This window comes from Onychomys torridus, chromosome X (assembly GCF_903995425.1).
Source record: "Onychomys torridus chromosome X, mOncTor1.1, whole genome shotgun sequence".
Lineage (NCBI taxonomy): Eukaryota > Metazoa > Chordata > Mammalia > Rodentia > Cricetidae > Onychomys > Onychomys torridus.
In genome coordinates, this window is record NC_050466.1 from 17,857,231 (window position 1) to 17,880,188 (window position 22,958).

Genomic DNA, 22,958 nt, shown 5'->3' on the forward strand with positions numbered 1-22,958 from the left:
ACAGGTTGTTTTTTTGTTTTTGTTTTTTTGTAACACAGTTTCATTAGGGTGGTTTACAGTAGCAGGGGTCAGAGCTTGTTTACAGGAGCGAGGGCAACTTACCATCAGCTATACCACTGAAGAAAGCCTCTCTCCCGCAACATCTGCATATAAATCCTTAGAGAGGCTTTTGTTTGTTTCATTGTCTTTTGTTTGTTTGTTTTGGTTTTTGTTTTTCGAGACAGGGTTTCTCTGTAGCTTTGGATTCTGTCCTGGACTAGCTCTGTAGACCAGGCTGTCCTCGAACTCACAGAGATCTGCCTGGCTCTGCCTCCTGATGGGATTAAAGGCGTGCACCACCACCGCCTGGATGTTTATTGTCTTGAGACAGAGTCTCACTCTGAGGCCAGGGCTGTCTCAGTCCCACACAAAATTCTTTTTTAAATTTTTTTAATCTTTCTATGAGTATATATTGTACATTGAACATACTCCTGTGTTGGTATTGTGTTCCCCAAAATATTGTGCACCCTAAGAAATTTATCTGGGGTCAGAACAGCCACAATATTAAACATAAAGGATAGGCAGTGGTAGCACACGCCTTTAATCCTAGCATTCCAGAGGCAGAAATCCATCTGTTCAAGGATACAGCCAAGCTTGCAGACACACGCCTTTAATCCCAAGGAGTGATGGCAGAAAGCAGAAAGGTATATTAGGCGTGAGAACCAGAAACTAGAAGCATTTGGCTGGTTAAGCTTTTAGGCTTTGAGCAGCACAGTTCAGCTGAGATTCATTCTGGATGAGGACACAGAGGCTTCCAATCTGAGGAAACAGGATCAGCTGAGGAACTGACAAGGTGAGGTAGCTGTGGCTTGTTCTGCTTTTCTGATCTTCCAGCGTTCACCCCAATATCTGGCCTCAGGTTTGATTTCATTAATAAGACTCTTTAAGATTCCTACTACATATTCCCCTTCTCCCTTGCTTTTGCTCCACCCCATTAGTTCCTTTTGTCCTCCTAGACAAGTATACCTCCATTTCATCCCACGGGGTTCTTGACCTTAATACAAATGCACTTGAGAAATGTTTACTAATGGATTCCAAGCAATAGTTAGGAACCTCCAATTAGGCCAAATTTGGGTAACTTGAGCACCAAAATAATTAGGAACAGTAATGAAGTAGAAAACATTGGAAAGTGTGTGTGTGTGCGCGATGAAAATCCAAAGAGGAACGTGAGACAGGAGGAAAGACATCTCAAGGAAGAGGCAAAGGGAGAAAAAAAATGGAAAATGGAGGAAGTATGACTTGACAGCAGAAGGAAGAGGACTTGGGGATGAAGGGAACAAACAGGATAGGAGCAGTGGGAATGTGAAGGACAGTGCCAGGAGGGGACAGATGAGAACAAAGTGTAGTGACTTGGATCTATGAAAATGTCATGATGAAGTGCACCACTTTGTAGGCTAAGTTTCAAAGTTAATAATGCGATCCCTCAATATTCATAGAAAACGTATTTATTGTATAAAGGCATCAATTGGCAAGTGGACAAGCAAGAGGGAAGGAAAGGCTTGTGCTTACCATGGAGTAACCGTGCACCGACTAGCAGCTGTCGAAGGAGAGCTGGAATTGAAAATCATCCTGGAGATTTGCTCAGGCAAGAGCTACCAACAGACGCTAAATCTGGGAGGCATCTTCTGATGAGAAGCAAGATGTATGCAGGGACTTATAGTTTCTCCACAGGGGTTTTTCGTAGTAAGGTTGTTGATGGAAGAGGGGTGACTAAGTCTGGAATTTATATAGTGGAGGAACGAGGCAACACCTTGACGCCACATGAAAATATTGTCTTACTATTTATTAATTTATTGTATGTGTGGGTGCAAGGGTGTCATGGTGCATTTGGGAAAGTCAGAAGACAACTCTGAGGACTTGGTTCTCTCCTTAGAATCGAACTCAGGTTGTCAGGCCTATGTGCAAGTACTTTTACCTGCTGAGCTGTACTTGACAGCACACCACATATTCTGTATCTTTAAAAACAACAAAAAGCAGGACTTCAAATAGATCAGTGTTGGAGGTGGAGCAATGGCACCGAGATTAAGAACGCATACTGCTAAACTGGCGGCTGCACACGCTTTTAATCCCAGCACTCTGGAGGCAGAGGCAGGCGGATCTCTGTGAGTTCAAGGCCAGCCTGGTCTACAGAGTAAGTTCCAGGACAGCAAAGTTGTTGCACAAAAAACCCATCTCAAATGCATGCTACGCTAGGACCAGAGTTCAATTCCCAGCACTCTCAAATGTACACTAACTCTAGTTCCAAGGGCTCAGGCACCCTCAGACACAGGCATTGCCCTCATGTACATTCTTGCTCACACACATTTGTAATTTTAAAATAAAAATAAAATATTACAAAAAAGATCAGTGTCATATAAGGCAAATAAATTCTATTCCAAATTAAGGAGATTTAAAATACTAGACAAAATGTATGATTCTAGACTAGATCCTGCATTTTTAGGGAAAAGTGACATAAAGGAAATAATTTGGTAGGTTAAAATGTTGTAATAATGAGTCATTTACCAAAGTTGACAATGTCCAGAAGAAGAGAATGTACTTAACTCAAGTTGACATTGAACATGATACAATAGCCAAGGCTGGCCTCGAACTTCCGATCCTCTGGTCTCACCTTCTCAAGGCTGTATTATAGGCATATACCACTACTGCTGGTTCTATTTGGTACTAAGGAGCAAACCCAGGGCTCTGAGTGCAGGCAAGAATTCTACCAGCTGAACTACATCCCTACCCAAGGAAGGCAATGACATTCTCCATGAAGCCCATAGCAAACAAGCAAGCAACATTGTGATGGTTCTCAATGGAAGGTGTCCAAAACAAGAAACCTCATTTAATAAATGCCCCCTTTTTCCCCCAGAGATTTATTTTAAATCATGTGTATGTGTTTCTGTCTATGTATGGGTATGTGCACGTGGATTCTGGAGCTTCCGAGGCCAGATGAGGGAAAGGGAAAACATGGAGCTGGAGTTACAAGGGCTCAGCTCTTGTGCTGGGAACCTGGTCCTTAGCAGGTGCCGCAAATGCTCTTAACCTGTGGGTCATCTCCTCAGCTCCATCCAAGAATGACTTTTTTTTTTCATTTTTATTTATTTAGTGACTTCGCATCCACATTTGTCTGCACCATGGCACATGACTTAAATTCAGAGGACAACTTTTATGAGTCAACTCTCCACTTCCAGGAATTGAACTCAAATCATTAGAGGCTTGGTGGCTGGTATGTTTTTCTGCAGAGCCACCTTGATGGTCCATATGCCCAGATATTTTGTTGTTGTTTTGAACGTGTATTGGTTCTGTGAAGGACTTACTGGTATTCTCCTGGTCTAGAGAAGTCCCACCCCCACCCTACACTGGGTTTACTGAGACAGGGTCTGGATATGTATGTAACTCAGACCGGCCTTGGACTCACTATGTTTGACATCCCCTTCCCCATGCTTTCTGAATGCTGAAATTATAGGAATGTGCCATCATCCCAGACTTTGGCGTTTTGGGATTTTGTTGTTTATCGGTAATAGAAATGGTCCCCAGGGCTTCGAACTCGGTCATAGGCGGTCTTTCGTTTTTTTTTTCCCCCCATGGCTGGGTGGAGTGCCCGAGCACGTGTGGGGAAATGAAAACAACTTACAAGAAATCAGGTTTCTCTTTCCGCCTTATGGGTCCTGGGGATGGAACTCAGTTGGGCCTGGCAGCAGGCGCCTTACCATATTACCAGGCCGCGTTTTACTTTCTTATCATAACTTTCCCGCTATCCCAACAAGCTAAGGATTCTGTATTTTTCCACACCTCTGCAGGCTCATCAGTGTTCAGCGACGTCATAAACGAGTATAGGCTTACTCTGCTGCCCCCTAGTGTGTGAGCTGCGTAGAAGCAGGTCAGTGCTGTTCACTCTGGTGCCTGAGCGGAGGATTCAGGTTTTCCTGCAGAGAAGTCTCACACTGGTCCTTTCCACTGAATTTGGTCGTTAGGCATTCTTAACCAGATTTCTGAAAATTGACCATTCTTCCTTTTGCCTATCTTAACGTTTGAGAGGATGGGAGGCATCTCTCTCTGAGACTGAAGGCTTAGTTTCTACAGAATGTCTTAACTTGTGAAACTGGGGGGAAATGTTCACATCACAGGAGTAAATGAGAGAAGTAGCATAGAGCTGTTTTTGTTCCATAATTAAAACTTACCTGGATTTTGCTCTGTGTGATGCCATTTTCTGTCTGCCCCCCCTCCCCGTCTGACACTCAGTTCATTTGATTAGTTCAACCAGTGCTAATTAAAGGGAAAGCAGGAGACTGCCTGCTAATACCCACCCTGCCCCACTGGAATTTCAGGGCCAGGAGGAAGAAAGAAGGGGCGTGGCAGTCCAGTGAGGAAGACTTAGTGGGCTCATGGCATCTGAGCCTCCCAAATTACCCACTTGGGAGGTGGCCACCTATTTCCTAAAGCAAACTGTGGTGAGCCATGCTACCAACTGATGGGATCAGATCATAGAACCACTGAGCATTTGTTTGAATTTTATTGAAAATTGACATGGACATTAGAAAGATAATGAACTAAACAGTGCTGGTTCTGGGATGTATCTTGTGGAAAATGAAAGCCCCGGAGGGGCAGTGACTGGTCACACCTTTGAGCAAAAAGAACCATAGAGAAGAAAGGAAAAAACAAACATAGATTCTGGAAAACATGCAAAGAGGCTCTCAGAAGACAGGACAGCAGAATGTTGGTGTTTGCGGTATGGCTATATGGGAATGAGCACACTCACGTGGTATTTGGATGTTAAGTAAAGCCAATGAATTGAAGGCAGATTTACCAATGTCAAAGCTCTCCTTCCAGATACCAAGTTGAGCAGAAAGCTCTTGAAAAACCCTCCAAGCCCCTTGGAAGTTTGCGTGGAGAAACTTTGCTCTCACTAAGCTTAAGCCCCTCAGTTTCTTTCTCCAGCTGAATTGCTAATGCTCCATTTCTTCCCCCTCGCTGGGGTCTGCAGCAAGCCTGTGAATGCTGAAGATGTGAACGTCACTCAACTTTCTCTTCCATACTCACAATCAGCTTAAGAGTGGCTGAAGACAGTCAACCCACTGCCCCAGAGAACTGTTTTAAAAAACAAACACTGAACTCAACACCTTGTGAAGAGGGCTTGTGAACAACCCACAGCTGAGGCCTCCTGCTCCTGTCACTTAACACCCGGGAGAGTGGTCCTGTTGTCGTCTCAGAGGTCACAATTGGTCCATTTCCAGCTCTGATGATTCTTTTCCTGCCTTGTAAGTTTAGGACAAGACACTTCCATGTAAAACACCATGTAAGTCAGAAGAGAGCTTCTTGCCTGGACACAGGGACACATGTACACTTGAGTGTGGTGTATATGTGCACAGTTGCAGGGAGAGGGGTACTGGTTGGTTTCTTGCTTGAGACAATATGGAGCCCTAACTAACTCTTCTATAATGGCAGTCTTCTCCTTTAGACTTAGAACAGCTGCTGAAGACAAGGTTAAAAAAAGCTGGAGAGGGAGAGAGAAAGAGAGAGAAAACACGAAATTAGCCGAAGAGAAAGGCCGTTCAAAGTGGAATGCCAGGGGAGTGGTTAAATGCCAAGAAGACAGGAGCAGGTCACGGAGGGGCCGTCACCATGGGGAATCTGTTTAGAAGGGCTGAAGAACACCACACACCGGTTTAATGAGTCTTGCTTTAATTAAAAAATAAGCACATATTAACAGCCACATGTGAATGTCAAATGATGTCTTCAAAAAAGATCCAAACTAGGTGGGGAAAGCAGACTTCTTGGCTTCGGAGAAATGAAGGGTGTGTGTGTGTGTGTGTGTGTGTGTGTGTATGTGTGTGTGTGTGTGTTTTTCAGGAAAGCCATTCCATTCTAGTCTAGAAAAATAAAAGCACAGACCATATCTAATGACTGGTTTTTGTTTCACTAGAAGCAAACAGAGTTTAGGGTGCTTTGAAAAAAATAGTAACTGTACTAATTAAAAAGACTTCCAAATGAAGAAAAACAAAACCCGTTCCATTTACAGTGAGAACAGTTACTCAATGAAATGTAGCATCATTTCAATTCCTTTCATAAGTTTGATTGCTTTTTATATCCACCAAAGTTCCCTGATTACAAGAAGCTACACAGTGTAGCAGCGAATGGACACTGACCTGGTCCTGGTCCAGACTTAGAGGAAAGCTGACTGACCATCAGGCACCATGGCAGCTGGCCTGGAGCCTTCTCTTTACCACCTCATCCTAGTTTTCTATGTGAAAACCTGCAAGACTCCTCTAACATTGACTGCTTTCTCTGAACATCAAAAAAAAAAAAAAAATCTTGTCTCCAGGAGTATACATAAAGACTCGGCTCCCTTAGTGAAGTGGATTGGGAACCCAGAGACATGAAATTTTGCTAGGGCTTTGCCAAGAAATAGCAGTGGGACCTTGGAAATGTCCCTCCATTTCTCTATGTGTTAATACCCTCCATAGGGCGTTACATCAGCCATGCTGAGCAAAAAGTTCCCACCTTATATATAACTCCTGCTTGCTTGTGGAAGGTTGTATAGCTCAGATGAAATCCTCAAGCCTCAAGTAGTGAATTTATATACAAATGCAAACGAGAGGCCTCATTTCTGGGAAGGTGGATTAAAACCTCTAAGACAGGTGTTTGCCTTTAATGTTAGCACTCAGGTAATACAGGCAGGCAGATCTCTATGAAATTGAGGGCCAGCCTGGTCTACATTGTGATTTCAAGGCCAGCCAAGGCTACATAGTAAGAACTTGTCTTAAAAACAAACAAAAACCCCACAGAACCCCATGGCTACAAACAAGGGGTCCTTCAAGGAGACCCAGACAACCTTAACTCAGTAGCCTGACTCCCCCAACTACTGACTATGTATCTGAGGGTATTTAGGGATTCTGCTTTGGAGCTTTCTGTTCTTGGTGGTGGTGGCTTGTTCTGTTTTACCTCTAGGCATAAGGTTTCCTGAAATTCACTTCCAGTTGGTTTTTCCCAAGAAATTAGCTCATGCTTTCCCATTGTCGCCCTGTACTTCCCTCTGGCCAGTGGCCAGTAACGTAGCAAAATTGCCTCCTCTCTTTGCCAACAAGAAAAGAGTGTGCACACTGACTTGCTTGCTTTTAACTAGTTCCGCTTTGGGCTTAGTCTTGACTTTGGGGTATTAACTATGATTGGAGAGAATGGCCCCTGCCCTTTTGCAATGGTTCAGAAAGCCTGGAAACTTATTATTGTCTTGTGTGTTTTAGAGGTAGTGATCATAAAACCACCTTTAAAATATGAAAAAAGAAGGTGGCCATGGTCCATGCCAGTCAGACTGGGGGTGGGGGGCAGAAGCAAGTTGCAAAACTCAAAAGGAGAGGGGGGGGTTGTCTTGAAGTACCAGAGCAGGGGTGGAGGGCCCTGCTGTCTGGCACCATTAAAAAAAGTTGTCAGTTAAAATAAGAACCTTCGCTTAAAAGGCTAAGTGGAGTCCAGTCCAGCTGTAGCAGGGCATACTATTCAGTACACAGCCATGGATTACTGCAAAGGAAGGGCAGAGAGACGCCATATTAGCCACAGATCATTGCCAGGTCGCCTCTAGCTGTTGCTCTGTTGCTAGTCAAACACCAAAAGCCATACTGTGCTTCATGGCCCTGACAGTGGAAGGCTCTGTACTTCAAAGGGTTGCCAAAAGCCATAATCAGATGGGACCCATTATAAAACTTAAGACTAGGGTATTCTTAAAATATCAAATCCTTAGACCAAAGTACATGTCCAGCGACAGCACCTCTTTTCTTCCCTCCAGCTAATGAGCTCTCGTCTTTTAAGTGGCATGTGTGCAGATCCAACCCATCATTACAATCATTGGGTAGACTAGACTACTCATCCAGACAAGCCCCAAGCCTGGGTTCTTTGACCAGCTCACCAGTTTACAAACTGGGATTATTAGTCTTGCTATTCCATCTCACTGGGATGGCAAGAAATGACCAATGACGTGCTAAAACCCCCGAAGAGAATTCTGTAAGTCTGTCATTCAAGACTCTAGGCTGGTAATAACATTCTGCTTTATTTTCCCTTCTGTATCTGTGGGGTACCCAGAATCAGAGAGAGGGGAAATATGCACTGTCTTCCCCAGAAAATTGTGTTTTATAGGAAGGGCTTGGTGCAAATAAATGTGTGGCTGACTTTTAGCACAGCTTGTATAAGGCGACTTTGAGCAAATGGGATCGAGAAAGGGCCAGACTAAGATGGTAGAAGAAAGAGGTATCACTGACGGTTCTTTTTGAAGCCTATGAGAAGTGGCTATGGCTCCTGGATTAGAGGAATGAGGGGAAAATCCCATTGATTAGGATGCAGGAGTGTAAGGAGACAGCTCTGAGCCCTGAATGCTACTTATCCAGCCAGCGTGGATGGAAATACCTCAAGGAAACAAGTATCAGTCACCTTCAATGGGGAAGCTGGTACATAAACAGTAGGAAATGGCAACCCCTGAACATGTAAGAGTCTGGCAAGGATGGGGATGGGGAAGTGGGGGCACAGATGACTGGGGTACTAGGTGAGGGACTGAGGTATGTGTCTCCAAGCTATGTCATGGCTGGCTTCTTGGTCAGAGGCCAGACACCATCATTTGACTCTCAGGCTTCTATAAACACTCACAGGAAGACAGGGGAGGGCATGGGTTGTGTGCCCCCTAAACATGGTAAGGAGGAAATAAAGAGAGAGAGGCCCAGCTCTGTTGCACAGGAAAAGGTGTGTCTACAGGAAGCCCAAACTGAAAAATGAAAAGAGAAGGAGGGGTTAATGAGTGAATGGATGAATGTACCCCTAAAAAAGTCAGAAGGAAATTAAGTCATAACTAATAGATAAACTAGAATAGCTATGTTAGATGGTCTTAAAAGTCGTGTTCACTGGCTCCTTGGGAACATGCTTTCTCAAATGAATGGCAGCAGTAATGGCATTAAAAAGCAAAATAAAGATCAAAACCCACACAAATAATTTTAAAAATCTGTTCTTGACATACAATCCCACATACACACACCAACTGATCTAGAACTGCTTTTGTAGTCTAGTACACAGAAGCTTGCCAAGAAAAGACAACCTACTTGGGCTTGAAATTGGCGGCTCCAGCTGTTTACTGTCTCACTTATAAGGCATGGCTTTAATGATAGTTTCCCAGGGTTCATTTTAAGGGTGGCCACTAACAAAGATGTACTCAGGGAACTCTGAATGAAAATGTGTCAATCAGTCTGCAATGAAATCTGAATTATCCAAAATTGAATTCAACAGGCTACATCTTTCCTGCTCTCATTGAAAATGGTAGAACAAAGAAACTCCATATGAACTGAGCTCCTACTATGTCTCAGACACTTGGCTAGGCACTTGGACTATGGTAGTGACTATATTCTAGGAATTTAGTCTTCCTAAATAGAAAGCTGCTATTTGATGCTGGTGCCCTAGCAGAGGCTCCAGGGCTTGGTTTTAAACCAGGCAGTAAATGGTTTCTGTGTTCCTTTAGGACGCATTTGTTTGGCTCAGTTTCCTGGGCTTTCTGTTTCCGAGGCCTGGACGGACTTCCTTGCCAGGATTTTCATGAAAGGAAGATGCTTTTGCCAGCTGCCTCAAGTCTTTAGTGCAATGGTTGCAGCCACTGGTTTGATGGCTAACAGCAGGCTCTCCATATAAACCACTGCATGGCTGAGCCAGGGGACATCTTCTCAATACTTTAGTCCCCAACCCAACCAAACCAAAAGTAAGAAAGGCATTTTATGCGACCACTGGGGTACTTTCAACACCAATTAGAAATTTTATGTTAGCAAATTATTATTAATCTTGTAGGTGTGATAATGATATCACCTAGAAATATATACTATGTATTTTACACATAAAATGATACAGCTTTTGCCTTCCAACATTGGCGGGTAATTGAGGAAGTGGGACTAGTTGTATGTCAATGATTCTTTGATGCCCAGGCTCCAGGAAAATGAGGCTGAATTGTACTATGATCTCTTCTCTTTCCTACATTTGCAAGTTTCCATGTAGAGTTTTAAAAAGAAATCTAGCCAGGCAGTGGTGGCGCACGCCTTTAATCCCAGCACACGGGAGGCAGAGGCAGGTGGATCTTTGTGAGTTCAAGGCCAGCCTGGTCTACAAAGTTAGTTCCAGGAAAGGCGCAAAGCTACACAGAGAAACCCTATATTGAAAAAACAAAAACAAAAACAAAATAAAAAGAAATCTAAGTATGCTGTTAAAAATATCTCTAGGAGTTGGGGATTTAGCTCAGTGGTAGAGCACTTGCCTAGCAAGCACAAGGCCCTGGGTTCGGTCCTCAGCTCGGGTGGGGGGGGGGCAACTCTCTATTCAATTTCCCCTTACTACCTGATTTTGGTAGAGTATACAAAAGCTATGTGATAGCATTGAGTGTTCTGTTTACTCCTGTAGACACAACCACTAGCCCTCAGGCATTCTAGGAAATACCTGCGAAATCCTTAGCAGAGGTTTTCATGAAGCTTGTACTTACAGAATATATATATATATATATATATATATATATATATATATATATATATATATATATATATATATATATACACATATATACATATATGTGTGTATATATATACATACCTATATATTATATATACACACACATATATATTATGTGTGTGTGTATGTGATGTATCTGCAGGTGACCACAAAGGACAGAAGAGGTTGTCAGGTCCCTTGGAGCTGGAGTCTACAGGCAGTTGTGGGCTGTCTAATGTGTGGGTGACATGAACCAAACTCAGCTCATTTGGAAGAGCAGCAAGTGTTCTTAACCACCTGAGCCATTTCTCTAGACCCAGAATTAAATTTTAAAAAATTGATTTATTAGCACTGTTTGTGGGCACACATGCCATGGTGTAGTGTGATCAGAGAATTTTTGGAGTTGGTTTCTTCTTCCACCTTACATGGGTTCTAGGGATTGAACTCGGACTGATGGGCTTAAATGGCTTTCTGTGCAAGGTAGATGCTGTCACTGAAGCCTGCTGAGCCACTCACCAGCCCTTACAGAACCAAGTGGAAGGATTTCCCTACCGTAGCTAAGTCTCTTCACTGTCTTCCACTGAAATAGGAGAACTTGAACCCCACAGATAAGGAGCAGTCAATAGAAGGAGACAGAAGCAATTTCCTAAAGCTGGGGTGTGCAGGGGGATCAATAGTGACTGTGACATTGCAGGCAGGGACTGTGAACACAGCAGTTTCCTGCATCATCACAATCCATTTGGAAAGTCATGATTATGGCTCTGTATGAAAAAGTAAAGTCTGAACTCAAACTTTACTTGTTGGTCTTCTTATGCTACACAGCTGTTCTAGCAGCAAAGGTCTACAAATGCCATTACACACACATACCTCCAATCAGGCAAACAGTTGTTCCACATGTAGCATGCCCACTTCAAACCCTGACAGATTACATCTTCATACTATAAGTCTTGGGAAGAAACTAGCAAGTCCAATGAAGCCATTTCTTTCATGGTTAACGCTATGTATCGCAAGTGTGGGGTTTGGGGAGGTATGTTCTAGAAGCCACTGCCAGTTCTACTTAGAGTTAATAAAGCTTACCAGGACCCTGGGTCTCATGCAGCATGCAGCAAACAGCAGAGTTAACTGTAAAACAGTAAGAGCTGATGAAGATGGAGTGAGCATGAGGAGAAATCCAATACTATGACTTGATACAAATAATGAAGTGTTAGACGTCAAAGAGATTAGGAAAGACAGGGAAGGGAACAGGGAACGGTGGCTTGGTAGACACCCCTGGAACACTGGTACTCTTTCTTAGTCTCTTGAGGAGCATCCAGAGGAAATTCTAAAGCTGGGATTTGATCGGATCCAACCACAATCTGTCTAAAAGAAACATTACTACCACCGTCTCTACCCACTCCAAACCACCACCAGCAAAAGTACCACGGGAGCAGAGTAGCATAAGTTTAGTGACATGTCTTCTAGAAGTTAACCTATCGCTCACAGAGATGCATAAGGAGCCCAGACCTGGGACCACTTACACATAGTAGAGTATGGATGGGGACAGGCTGGCTCATGTAGAAGACTGGATAGGGACATAACTTTCCCCACTCTCCAGAAATATCTGGGGATGGTGACAGTGCCCTTTTCCAGTTCTTCGATGGGTGAAAACCTTGCTGGAATGTATACAGCAGTGGTTCTCAACCTTGAGGATTAAATGACAGAGGTCACCTAAGACCATCAGAAAATGCAAAATTACAGTCATGAAGTAGTAATGAAAATAATTTTATGGTTGGGGTTAGCACAACATGAGGAACTGTATTTAAAGGTCACAGCATTAGGAATGTTGAGAACCACTGCTCTACAGCATCAGTGCAGCCTAAACAAACCAGGTGATGACAAATTCTTTTATTTTATTTTATTTACTTTTGGTTTTTTGAGACAGGGTTTCTCTGTGTAATAGTCTTGGTTGTCCTGAAGTTTGCTCTGTAAGTCAGACTAGCCTCAAATTCGAGTGCTGGAATCAAAGGCATGCACCACCACCACCCAGTGCAAAATAAATTTAAAAAAGGAAAATATGAATCATTTCCTGCTAGTATAACTAATATGCCATGACTGATAAGTTAATAGATGGTGCATCCAAAGAGGTTTTCCATGTGCCTAGTTGAACCTTACTACCCCCAAAAAAATCAGTGAATTTGATATGTAGTTTTAAGATTCTATTGTGGGGGTGGAAGTGGGGCGTGACAGGAAGATCTCTGTGAGTTTGAGGACAGCCAGGGCTACACAGAGAAACCCTGTCTCAAAAACAAACAAAAAAACCCCAAAGATTCTATTCTGGAAAAAAAAATCTCTGGATCAAGTTGGTGAAAATATTCAAATTACATTATTATGTAGTCAAACTGGATAACAAGATCACAAAACTTAGTGCTTTGAAATATAAAATAGTTTACATTCATGGTGTGATTCCTACATGATAAGTCAGGTACAGAAGTAAAAAGGTACTTCTTCCTTCTGGAAAGTATCCAGTGGCTGACTCAAACCAGTGGCCCAAAATAGAAGGTCATGAGCATGGTCATCCCTGGGATCTTAAGGATCCTTTAGTAAAGAAACTGTTAAATACTCCATCTCGGAATTCCCTGAGTCCCACTGCACAAACAGCCATAGAGCACAAGGGAACCTCTGGATGTTTGCTTGCCAGAAACATTTTCTTCTTCTCTGGCTCTGAAATGAGGAATGGGTAATTTCTGCAAGCAGAGACTGGGGGAGGGTCAGGACTATTAACTCACCCAACACTTAGAGAAACAAAATGGTTTCTGAATCATTCCCCAAGCTTGAAAATGGCCCATGCAGAGGACACTGGCATCTGAAGGCTCCCCACTAAGTTCTTAGCACCCCAGGCTGGGCATAACTAAGCAGCCAGCAGGAAGAGGTATAGCAAAGGGATGGGGGATGGGAGACAGGGTGCAGCCTTCAGTGGCAGCACTCACCTTTCACAGGCTGCAGCTATTGAGAATTGAGGCAGAGGAAGGCTTCGGTTGTAGGCCCCTCCCCTCAGATGTGGGACAAGCAAGCAGACCTGTAAGCTGCCTAGTATTGAAAGTCTAGATCAGTGCTGCTCAACCTTCCTAATGCTGTGACCCTGGATTGCAGTTCCTCAGCTTGTGCTGACCCCCAACCATAAAGTTATTTCTGTTGCTGCTTCCTAACTGTAGTTTTGCTGTTGTTATGAACCGTAATGTAAATATTTGTTTTCCAATGGTCTCAGGCGATCCCTGTGGAAGGGTGGCTCAAACTCCAAGAGGGGTTTTGACCCACAGGTGGAGAGCCACTGGTCTAGGGTCTAGGGAAGTGCATTTAGCTTCTGCTAAAAGACCCTGGTCTAGCCATCCTTTCGCTCCTCTCCTTATCCTTCTACCTCTCTCACGGTTTGTTTCCTACTCTCTAGCCCTTTACCATCCGCCATGAGTTTGCAGAGCTTTTCCAGATGTGCCAAATGGCAAAGCTGCACTTCTGGGAACGCTCTCCTCCTCCTCTCAGCAACTCAAACTTGGGTGTCACGGGGACACTGAAGACTCCTTGAGTCTAACTGGCAGCCCGCAGTTCACACCTGCGTACCTGTGCACCAGCCCCCTTGGCCTCTAGGTCCTGCCAGGTGGTGGGTGGAGTGAGGGGAGGGGATACGCAGGATAAGAAAGACCACACACACACACACACACACACACACACACACACACACACACACACACACACGGCAGCCTGCTACTTACTTCTTCTTCTCTTTGTCCCTTTTCAGAGTCTGCGAGCCCCCAGCCTGAGAACCCTGAGACTGGAGCAGCTCAGCCGCTGTCTTTCTCTGTTTGAAAGCATTCACTTCATCATCCAGGGATTTCTTCTTATCCTCCAGCTTCTTCTTTTCTTCCTGGTGCAGTTTCTTCAGACGGTCAAACTTCTCGTGCAGCTGGCAGAGAAGCACAGGAAAGTTAGAGGGAGCCCCGTCCCAGCCCAGCGAAGACCAGAGTGGATGGGCACCACTGTGGCTGCAACTCTGCAGGACTCTGGGACATTAGGAGACATTCCTGCCAGTGACTGCCATGATGGCACAAAGGATTATTGTAGATTGCTGTAAATTGTTCTCAGAATGTCTGCTTCTGAAATGGTCAAGGAACAATGTAGTCTGTGTAACCAAACATTTTATTTAAAAGAGCCCTTGTAGTTATTGGGTGTGGTCGATAACAATATTCGCTTAGTTTGTTACAAGCCAACCACTAAATCTAATATATAGGGCTGTAGAGATGGCTCAGAGGTTAAGAGCACTGACTGTTCTTGCAGAGGTCCTGAGTTCAATTCCCAGCAACCACATGGTGGCTCACAACCATCTGTAATGAGATCTGGTGCCCTCTTGTGATATGCAGGCATACATGTAGGCAGAACACTGTTTACATAATAAACAAATAAATCTTAAAAAATCTAATACATAAAAACTTTTTTCATTAATACAGCACTCCACTTGTTTTCTTTTTGAGACAGGGTCTTGATGTGCAGCTCAAGCTAATCCTGAACTCACAATCCTCCTGTATCTGCCTTTTGAGTAGTGAGCTTACAGGTATATTCCAGCATGCCTAGCTTACAACACAGTTGAGGTAGGCTCTATTATTATGTCTGTTTTATGAGGAAACTGAAAGTCTCATAAGTGAAGGCATTTGCCCAAGGTCAACCCAATCTTTGGAGGATTATATAATGAGATCTCCCACATGTAAAGCTCTCCTCCTGGCTAAGCTCACTTTAGGATCTACCTGTCTCTGCTCCCCAAGGCTGGATCACAGGCATGTGCAGCCATGCCTGGCTCTTTATGTGGGTATAGCTCTGAACTCAAGTCTTCATGCTTTCAGGGCAAGCATTCTTATTCACTGAGGTGTCTCCCCCACCTCCTCAACTCCTGCTGCCTTTTCTTATCCACTATAATCAGGGAAGATCACCATGGACCATGGTAAAGATTTAAAGCATAGCAATGCTGGTCAAAGAAAATACTTGGCCTTGAACACAAAGAGAGACAAAAACCATTCCGTAAAATTGGATGAATGCCGAGAAGTCAGTCTTTTCAAACAATTTTAAAAGATTTATTTTACATGCATGTGTATTTTGCCTGCATGTGTGTATGTGTACCACATGCATGCCTGGTACCCTCAGAAGTCAGAAGGGGACATCGAATCTCCTGGAACTAGATTTAAGGATGGTCATGAGCCACCATATAGGTTCTGGGAACTGAACACGGGTCCTTTGTAAGAGCAATAAGTGCTCTTAACTGCTAAGCTATTTCTCCAGCACTGAAACCTCAGCCTTAACCAGAGGCAAGGCTTTGCTCACCTTGAATGGACTCTTAGATTCAAAGAACAGCAAGCACATTCTGGCATGCTGTGTGATTAGTGGATCAGAGAACCGGAAGCATGGACAGTCACACCACTGCAATGCACAAAATACCTTCATAAATAGACCACGAACAATTGTGTTTTCTTCTGGGGATTCAGGAGGAGATTTTGCACTCTATAGCACTTGCAGGGCAAGCTGGAGGTCAGTTCTGCAGTTACTATGGCCATTTGGGACCGTTGCCTAGTAAGATATGGCAAACGAAAAGCTTGCTGTCTAAACCTGCTGCACCTAGTCACTTGAGGGGAGTGTCAGTTGCTTTAAAAGCAACTTTTATTCATTTTTCTTTAAGATGACCCTAACTCTCTTCCTAAAGGTAATGGGTGACATTTTTCTTCTTAAAGTGAAACTGAAACAAAATCAATACCTTTACCTCAAGTTTTGGAGAGTCCTAGGAGATCAAAGGTGAAGAGGTTTGGGGAGTAACTGTTTCCCTTATGTTTGAGGGGTGAGATGGTTAATTTTGACTATCAACTTGATGGGTGATTTATAATCACTATGGAAACTAGCCTCTATGTGTGTCTATGAAAGAGTGTCTAGATTGGGCTAATTGAGGTGGGAAGACACACTCTGCAGGTAGTTGGCACCATTCTATGGGCTGGGGTCTTGAACTGAATTAAAGGGAGAAGATGAGCTGGGTACTATTAGTCTCTGTCTTTGTCTCTGTCTCTGTCTCTCTCTCTCTGCTTCTTGTACAAAGTGACCAGTTGCACTAAGCTTGTGTTATCACGCTTCTCACCATGATGAATTTTATCTCCAGAACTGTGAGCCAAAACCAACTCTTCTGTAAGTTGTTTTTGTTGGGTAGGTCTTTGCTCACAGCATCCAGAAGAGTAACTAAGGCCCATAGAAGTGAAACACTGGCTGATATTCCAAAACTGTACTGCAGGCCAATTACTCTGGCATCAGGATGTGAAGTGGTAGAGGAGCCTTGCAAGCCAAGGCCATTGCTTAAAGGAATAACTGCATATGTTTAATTCTTTTTAAAGAACTTATTGCTATTAGGGGCTGGAGGGATGGCTCAGGAGTTGAGTACTTTCTGCTTTTCCAGAAGACTCAGTTTTGATCACTGGCATCCACTTGGCAGCTCACAATCATCTGTAACTCCAATTCCAGAAGATCCAGTGCCCTCTTCTGGCCTCCTTAGGCACTAGGCATAGAAGTGATACACAAATATACATGCAAGCAAAAAACATCCATGCACATAAAATAAGATAAAAATTATTTATTATTATTATTATTATTATTATTATTATTATTATTATTTACATGTGTCGTAGCATGCATATGGAGACCAGAGAATAACTTTTGGGAGTTGGTTCTCTCCTTCCACCTTGTGTCTCTCTTGGCCATACAGCATACCCCATGCTTGTATCTTAGCCTCCCATCTCACCACAGGAATGCTAGCATTACAGATGGGTGTCACTGCATCTGGCTTTTATGTGCTTTCCAGGAACTGAAGTCAGGTTGTCAGGCTTAACTGGCAAGCACTTTTGCCCACCGAGCCACTCAGCCAGCCCAAACTGAATGTGCTTAGAAAGGACCAACAAGTCTTGGTTTAAAGAACCAGCTAGAACTGCACTAACGCAGATAGAGGTGGGGCTCAGTGATAGATCACTTATCTAGCATGTGGAATGCCTGGGTTTCATCCCACCTACAGCTAGTGGCTAGCATGTTGGATGGCAACACCTCTAAATAATGAACAGAATGAGAAAATGTCCCAGCCTTAGGGAATGAAGGTCAAGAAGACACAGAAGTCATCAGAGTCTCTCTACCTGAGCTGCACTGCAGTCCTGCCCAGAGGCTACAAGTCCCTCTACCCTCTAGCTACTCTGTCAAGACTGAGGCCTCTCACTTCACACTCAGTCTTTCCTCCCACCTTCCTGCTCTAAGCTCACATTTACCTCTTTTTCCGCCTCCTTGAGCTCGGCTTCTTTCTCTTTGACTCTCTGGACAAACATCTGTCTCATCTCCTCTTCTTTTTTCTGGAGCTCCCCTAGGAACTCATTTCTTTTCGCCTCATATGTCTCCTGTAAACTGTAGATACGATCAAGTCAATTCCACTGCCTCCGGGGCAACCCCTGCTCAAGAAAACAGGCCCCGACCATCCTGAGTCCTCTCATCCTCTCTTCCTAATTCTAATTCTGACAGAGAATGCCAAGAGACCCACAAAAGGGGAGGGGATATGCTTAGCAAGCAGCAGCAGTATTACAGAGGTACTGAAGGGGACAGAGGAGCCCTGGTAAATTGGATACCTTCTAGATCTCTCTCTCTCTCTCTCTCTCTCTCTCTCTCTCTCTCTCTCTCTCTCTCTGTACAGATGAGGAAACTGGGGCTCACAGAGGTGAAGTGACTCGCTGAAGAGTGTATACCTAGTTAGAGGCAGAGCAGACACCAGAGGCCCGGTCTCCTGTTTCTTCATTTAAGGCCCCCTCCCACTGCACTGCACTGCCAGGCCCTGGCTCTGAAACTGACCACATTGACTTACCACTTCCTCAAATACTTGCTGAGATTATTTATACCTACCACATAAGTGAACAGTGTGAATAGACAGGACACTAGTCGCTCAGCATCTAGAGTCCAGAGCCACCATGCCTGTCCTAGAAGAACTCAGGGTCTAGTGGGAGATACCTGGATCAAGACCACTGTCCCTGGTCTGCACTTAATTTTCAAAAAGGGACAGTCCACCTGGTGAAGAACAGAAGGACTGTGCTCCAAAAACAGAGAAGCATGTGGGAAGGCAGAAGTGGGGAGTGGTGTTCCTGGGGATGTGGCCATACTCAAACAGGCCTGGGGGAATCATGTGAGCCATGGAGGAGTGAGAGGGGAGGTTCTTGAGTCTGGAAGAAGAGGACAGGCTTTAGATGGCACATTAGAGAAGTGGACATATATCCACAGTCAGAACATGAGGAAGTCTACTTGGCTATTGTGGGAAGGAAAGTTTGCAGCAATTCCAGTGTGAAGTGGCAGTAGCTTCATGTTAAGGGCTGGCAGGGAATGGAGAGATCTGGAGGGCAATAAGGGCTGCAGAATTTCTAGGTCTTGGGAGAAATCAAAGCTGACTTTAGACAGCTCTCCTCTGAGTAGCTCACACGGACTTTCTCAAGTGCATCTTATTCTCGTGGTGAGCATCGTTCTTTGAATCTTAGTGCTTTCTTTGAATCTACGTTAAACTTGAACCACAAGGTAGACAGTAGAACATGAACAGCAACAGGAAATGCTGGAAAGGGAAGAAGAACATGGACTAGATGGCAGACTCTTGAGGATTCGGATCAGGTATCCATAGAATGCCTGAGCACAAATGTCTGCAGAGCAGTCGCATCAACGGGTTCAGAGTTCAATGGCAAAGTCTTAGCTTTGGAGTCATCAGCTACCTAGGTGGTAATTAGGATTGTGAGAATAGAAAGAACCAGGACAAAGAGATGAAGTATGAAAGAACAGAGGTTCCTTCCTCCATGGAAGGAATTCTGAGGGAGCAGCAACATTTAAAGGAGACAACTGAAGAAAATGACCCGGAAAGTGAGACCAAGGAGGAAGAAGACAGAGAGGGAGATGGATAAAGCTGGCCGGGCCAATACTGGAAGAGCTGAAGGTCTTCAGAAGGTATTTCAAGAAAGCCAAATTAATGTTTCACATTAAAATCAAAGATGAAAATCAAGCCACAATGAAATCAGCCACCAACCTACAACTACAGGCCCTTTTGTGGAGAGCTGGAGGCGAAGGCAGATTGCAGTGGGTTGAGGAAGTAAGTGAGGGAGGAGGAAGAGTAGATACAGAAATGTTTCTTTCCTGTCGGAGACAAACCTCTTGACAGGGGAGGAACTGGCAAAAAAGAGCAGAGCTTAATAAAAAAAAAAAAAAAAAAAAAAAAAAAAGATAATGGAACAGAAGTATCGAGGATGGGGCAAAGGAGGAAAGGCGGGACTGAAGGGCCAGATAGAGGCACACCTCCTTCCCGACGCAGATGAAAGCTATGGAGGTGAAGGAGAGCAACGGAGGAATTTCTATTAGAGACAAACCCGCTTTCCCCCAGCTCAGGAGCTCTGGGGCCCTGACCTGCCTATCCACAGAGGGGTGGGAGGCTGCACCCTAAAGCAGACATCCCCCAAAGGACTGCTTCTACAGTGTTCTGGGCCCCCTTTCTGCTATGAACAGGTTCTATGGGATCCCAGAGGCCATTTGAATGCCTTTTCCTCCCACAGATAATCCCCCTGGCTTGCTCATGGATGTCTGACATTTCCTGAAAGGAGATGGAGTCACAGTAAAGGGCAACATATGGTAATTCAAAATGCAGGGCTGATGACACATATTGTGTATACAGAGCAGATATTTCCATTGGTCTATGGCTCCCACCTGTGTAATAAAAAGCACGTTAGATTCTGATGTGAGGAAAACACCAGTGATTATTCATCTTCAGTGGCCAAAACAAAACTCACACTGAAATGCTTAGGCAGTGGGGGAGGAGCATCACATAGGTCACCAATACAAGCGAAGTGACTGTGGTCCTGTTTTGTACTTTCCTGTCTGTCTATCTATCTATCTATCTATCTATCTATCTATCTATCTATCTATCTGGTGCTAGGGATGAACTCAGGGCTTGTGCATGCTAGGGAAGCACTCTACTGCCAAATCATATACCCAGTGCAGTCAGTACTTGCTAGATATCCCATAGCAACCCTTCTGCATTAGCTTCCCCAGTGCTGGGATTCCGGGCATCTGCCACTATGCCTGACTTTTCCTATTTGCTTTCTGAGAACAGGGAAGAAGGGAAAGAACATATTTGGAACCTGTCTTAAGCAACAGGAGAGCCAGATGAAGAAACAGGGAACAGAGACCAGTTCCTAACTGCTACCCAATAGAACAAAACCCCAGCTCAGGGTCTCTGTGAGCCTGGCTGACTAGAGCAGTTGTATATGGGAGGGAGGGGCTGAAGCAGTGGGTGATCAGCAAAGTGGTTTCTCCAGGCCCCCTCCCTTCCCTGCTTTTCTAAGCAAGGTGGTAGCTCTTCTGGCAGATGTGCAGACACAGAGAGGGAAAAGCCCAGCAACACTAGTGACTCAGGAATTTCTTTGGGCCCTCTAGCTAACCCCATGCCTCTCCTCCCCAGCTGATTCTCCAGAGCAAGGCTTCCTGAGCTTGCCTGGCCTGGCGTGAGTGGTGGTACCTGAATGGTTTGCTGTCAGGGTCGGTGTCCTTGAAGCCCATCTCCTCCAGCTTACAGCGGCGGTACAATTCATAGTGCCGGGTGTGGGTCTGCTCCCGCAGATCCTCCATGTTGACCCGAATCAGCATCTCCCGCAGCTTCACAAAGTCGCAGTGGGCCTCATTTTCAACTGCATAGTGGGGATCGAGGGATGGGAGGTATATTGAAAGGAAGGCCAGCAGAAGAAGAAATGGATGAAGTGAGAAGTAAAGTGTCTAATGGTAACATCACCTTGCAACCTCTTTATACGGTACCTACAAATTTCACTTCATTCCATTTTCTGTGAAAACGGGAATGAAACATTAGGAAAGGGCACTGCTACTCCTCAAATATCTAAGAACTTTCATTAATGCCTCAACACAAACTCGTCACGCAGACTTCCACAGGAATATCTGCTCTGCACTGCTTTGCAGATGACAACACACACACATCTATCCATCCACCCACTAAATATTTGTGGCATCTTTGTTCCCAGAATTCTCTGTGGCCCAGATAATTCAGAAACAAAGCCGTGGGGCTTTGCTCTTAGGGACCTGCAGCTTAGTGGGAAAGCTCATGTACACGGGACAATATAACTCAATGCCAAAATTACAAACATGGAGGGAGGCATGGAGGCAGTGCAGTAAAAGCCCAGAAGAGGGGGACGTGGGAACTCCGAGGAAAGCACAGGCTTCCCCCAAAACAAAACCTCTTGGATGACTCTGGAAAGAAGAATAGAGTTTGTCAGGCAGAGAGTAGAACATAATCTTCACAAGGTCTCCAGAAGGCTAGGCAAGGGCACATAGCAACTTGCAGAGTTAGGCTTCAAACTCGGATAGTGTAGGGGAGAGGCAAAAAGACCAGAGATGGAGTCTCCAGAGAGCAAGGAAAAAGAACTAGGGTAGCAAAAGGTGATGGGGACAAGGAGAGGCAGACCTCAGGTGTGGCCCATGTGGACAGTAGAAGCTTTCAAGGGGGTGTTTTACCAAGGGTGGATCATGGCCTGACCACTGCAATCTTAAGCGGGAGAAAGTGGGTACCATTTCTTTGCTTTGTGGGCAAAGGTCTGCATTTTGGGTAGTAGACAAGAATGTGAGAGATGTGGACTAAATCACAGCAAAGTGGACTTCTGCCAGAGCAATTCTGCAAGCAGGGCTCTGTCAGGATGTCTCCAGGCCTGGATCCACTGTGTTGGATGGTAGTGTTTGGCCATGTAGAGATGGAAGGTGGTGTCTGAGACAATGAAAAGATAAGTTATCCAAGAGTCTGTCTCTCAGGGTCTGGTAGAGGACAGTAGGGACAGAGAGGAGGTGTTCTGGAATGACAGAGTTGAGTATAGTTGTACCATTAAAGATGGTCAGATATGGTCACTAGAAGTATTTGTCCAAAGTCCAGAGTGGTCCACATATTTTTTCTACTTAAGGCCCCTTACATTCAGGACTGAACTCTACTTGTTGCCATAGAACATAAACTAATAATAAAAAGCTGCATCAATAAAACAAGTCCTTGGGAGCAAGCTCTCTGTATCTGCTTCTCCAATTCTGGACAGTGATCCCTGGTCAGGAGGAATGATTCTAGAGCCAGACATGGTGGCACACACCTGTGATTTCAGCAATTAGGAGGTGAAGGCAGGAGAGTCAGGAGTTCAAGGCTAGCTTCAACTACATAGTGATTACAAGGTCAACCTAGACTACATGAGACCCTATTTTTTTAAAGAGAGAAAAAAGGAATAGGTCTAAGTCTCTTTTAGGTTCCCAAGCAGTGTTCAAGGGCTTCCTCATTCAAAAAGAATAGTCAACTCAGGAGTTCAAAACAAACAACAACAAAACTTGGTTTGGGATAAGACCAGGGTAGT

General features: G+C 44.4%; 1 protein-coding gene across 2 annotated transcripts in view; it reads right to left on the reverse strand.

Annotated features, from left to right (window-relative positions):
• Positions 1 to 4,515: 4,515 nt before the first annotated feature.
• Septin6 (septin 6) overlaps positions 4,516 to 22,958 on the reverse strand; it is a 74,438-nt gene continuing 55,995 nt past the window's right edge. Inside the window, exons 7-10 of one of the 2 annotated variants that reach the window (XM_036174581.1) lie at positions 21,086 to 21,254; positions 17,826 to 17,958; positions 14,265 to 14,455; positions 4,516 to 5,515 (exon numbers count right to left, since the gene is read on the reverse strand). In XM_036174581.1, the coding sequence (XP_036030474.1) occupies positions 5,506 to 5,515; positions 14,265 to 14,455; positions 17,826 to 17,958; positions 21,086 to 21,254 (503 nt within the window). In that variant the 3' untranslated portion in view covers positions 4,516 to 5,505. Of the gene's footprint in view, positions 5,516 to 6,755; positions 7,537 to 14,264; positions 14,456 to 17,825; positions 17,959 to 21,085; positions 21,255 to 22,958 lie in introns of those variants that run through there. The other variant, XM_036174580.1, reaches the window with a different exon arrangement.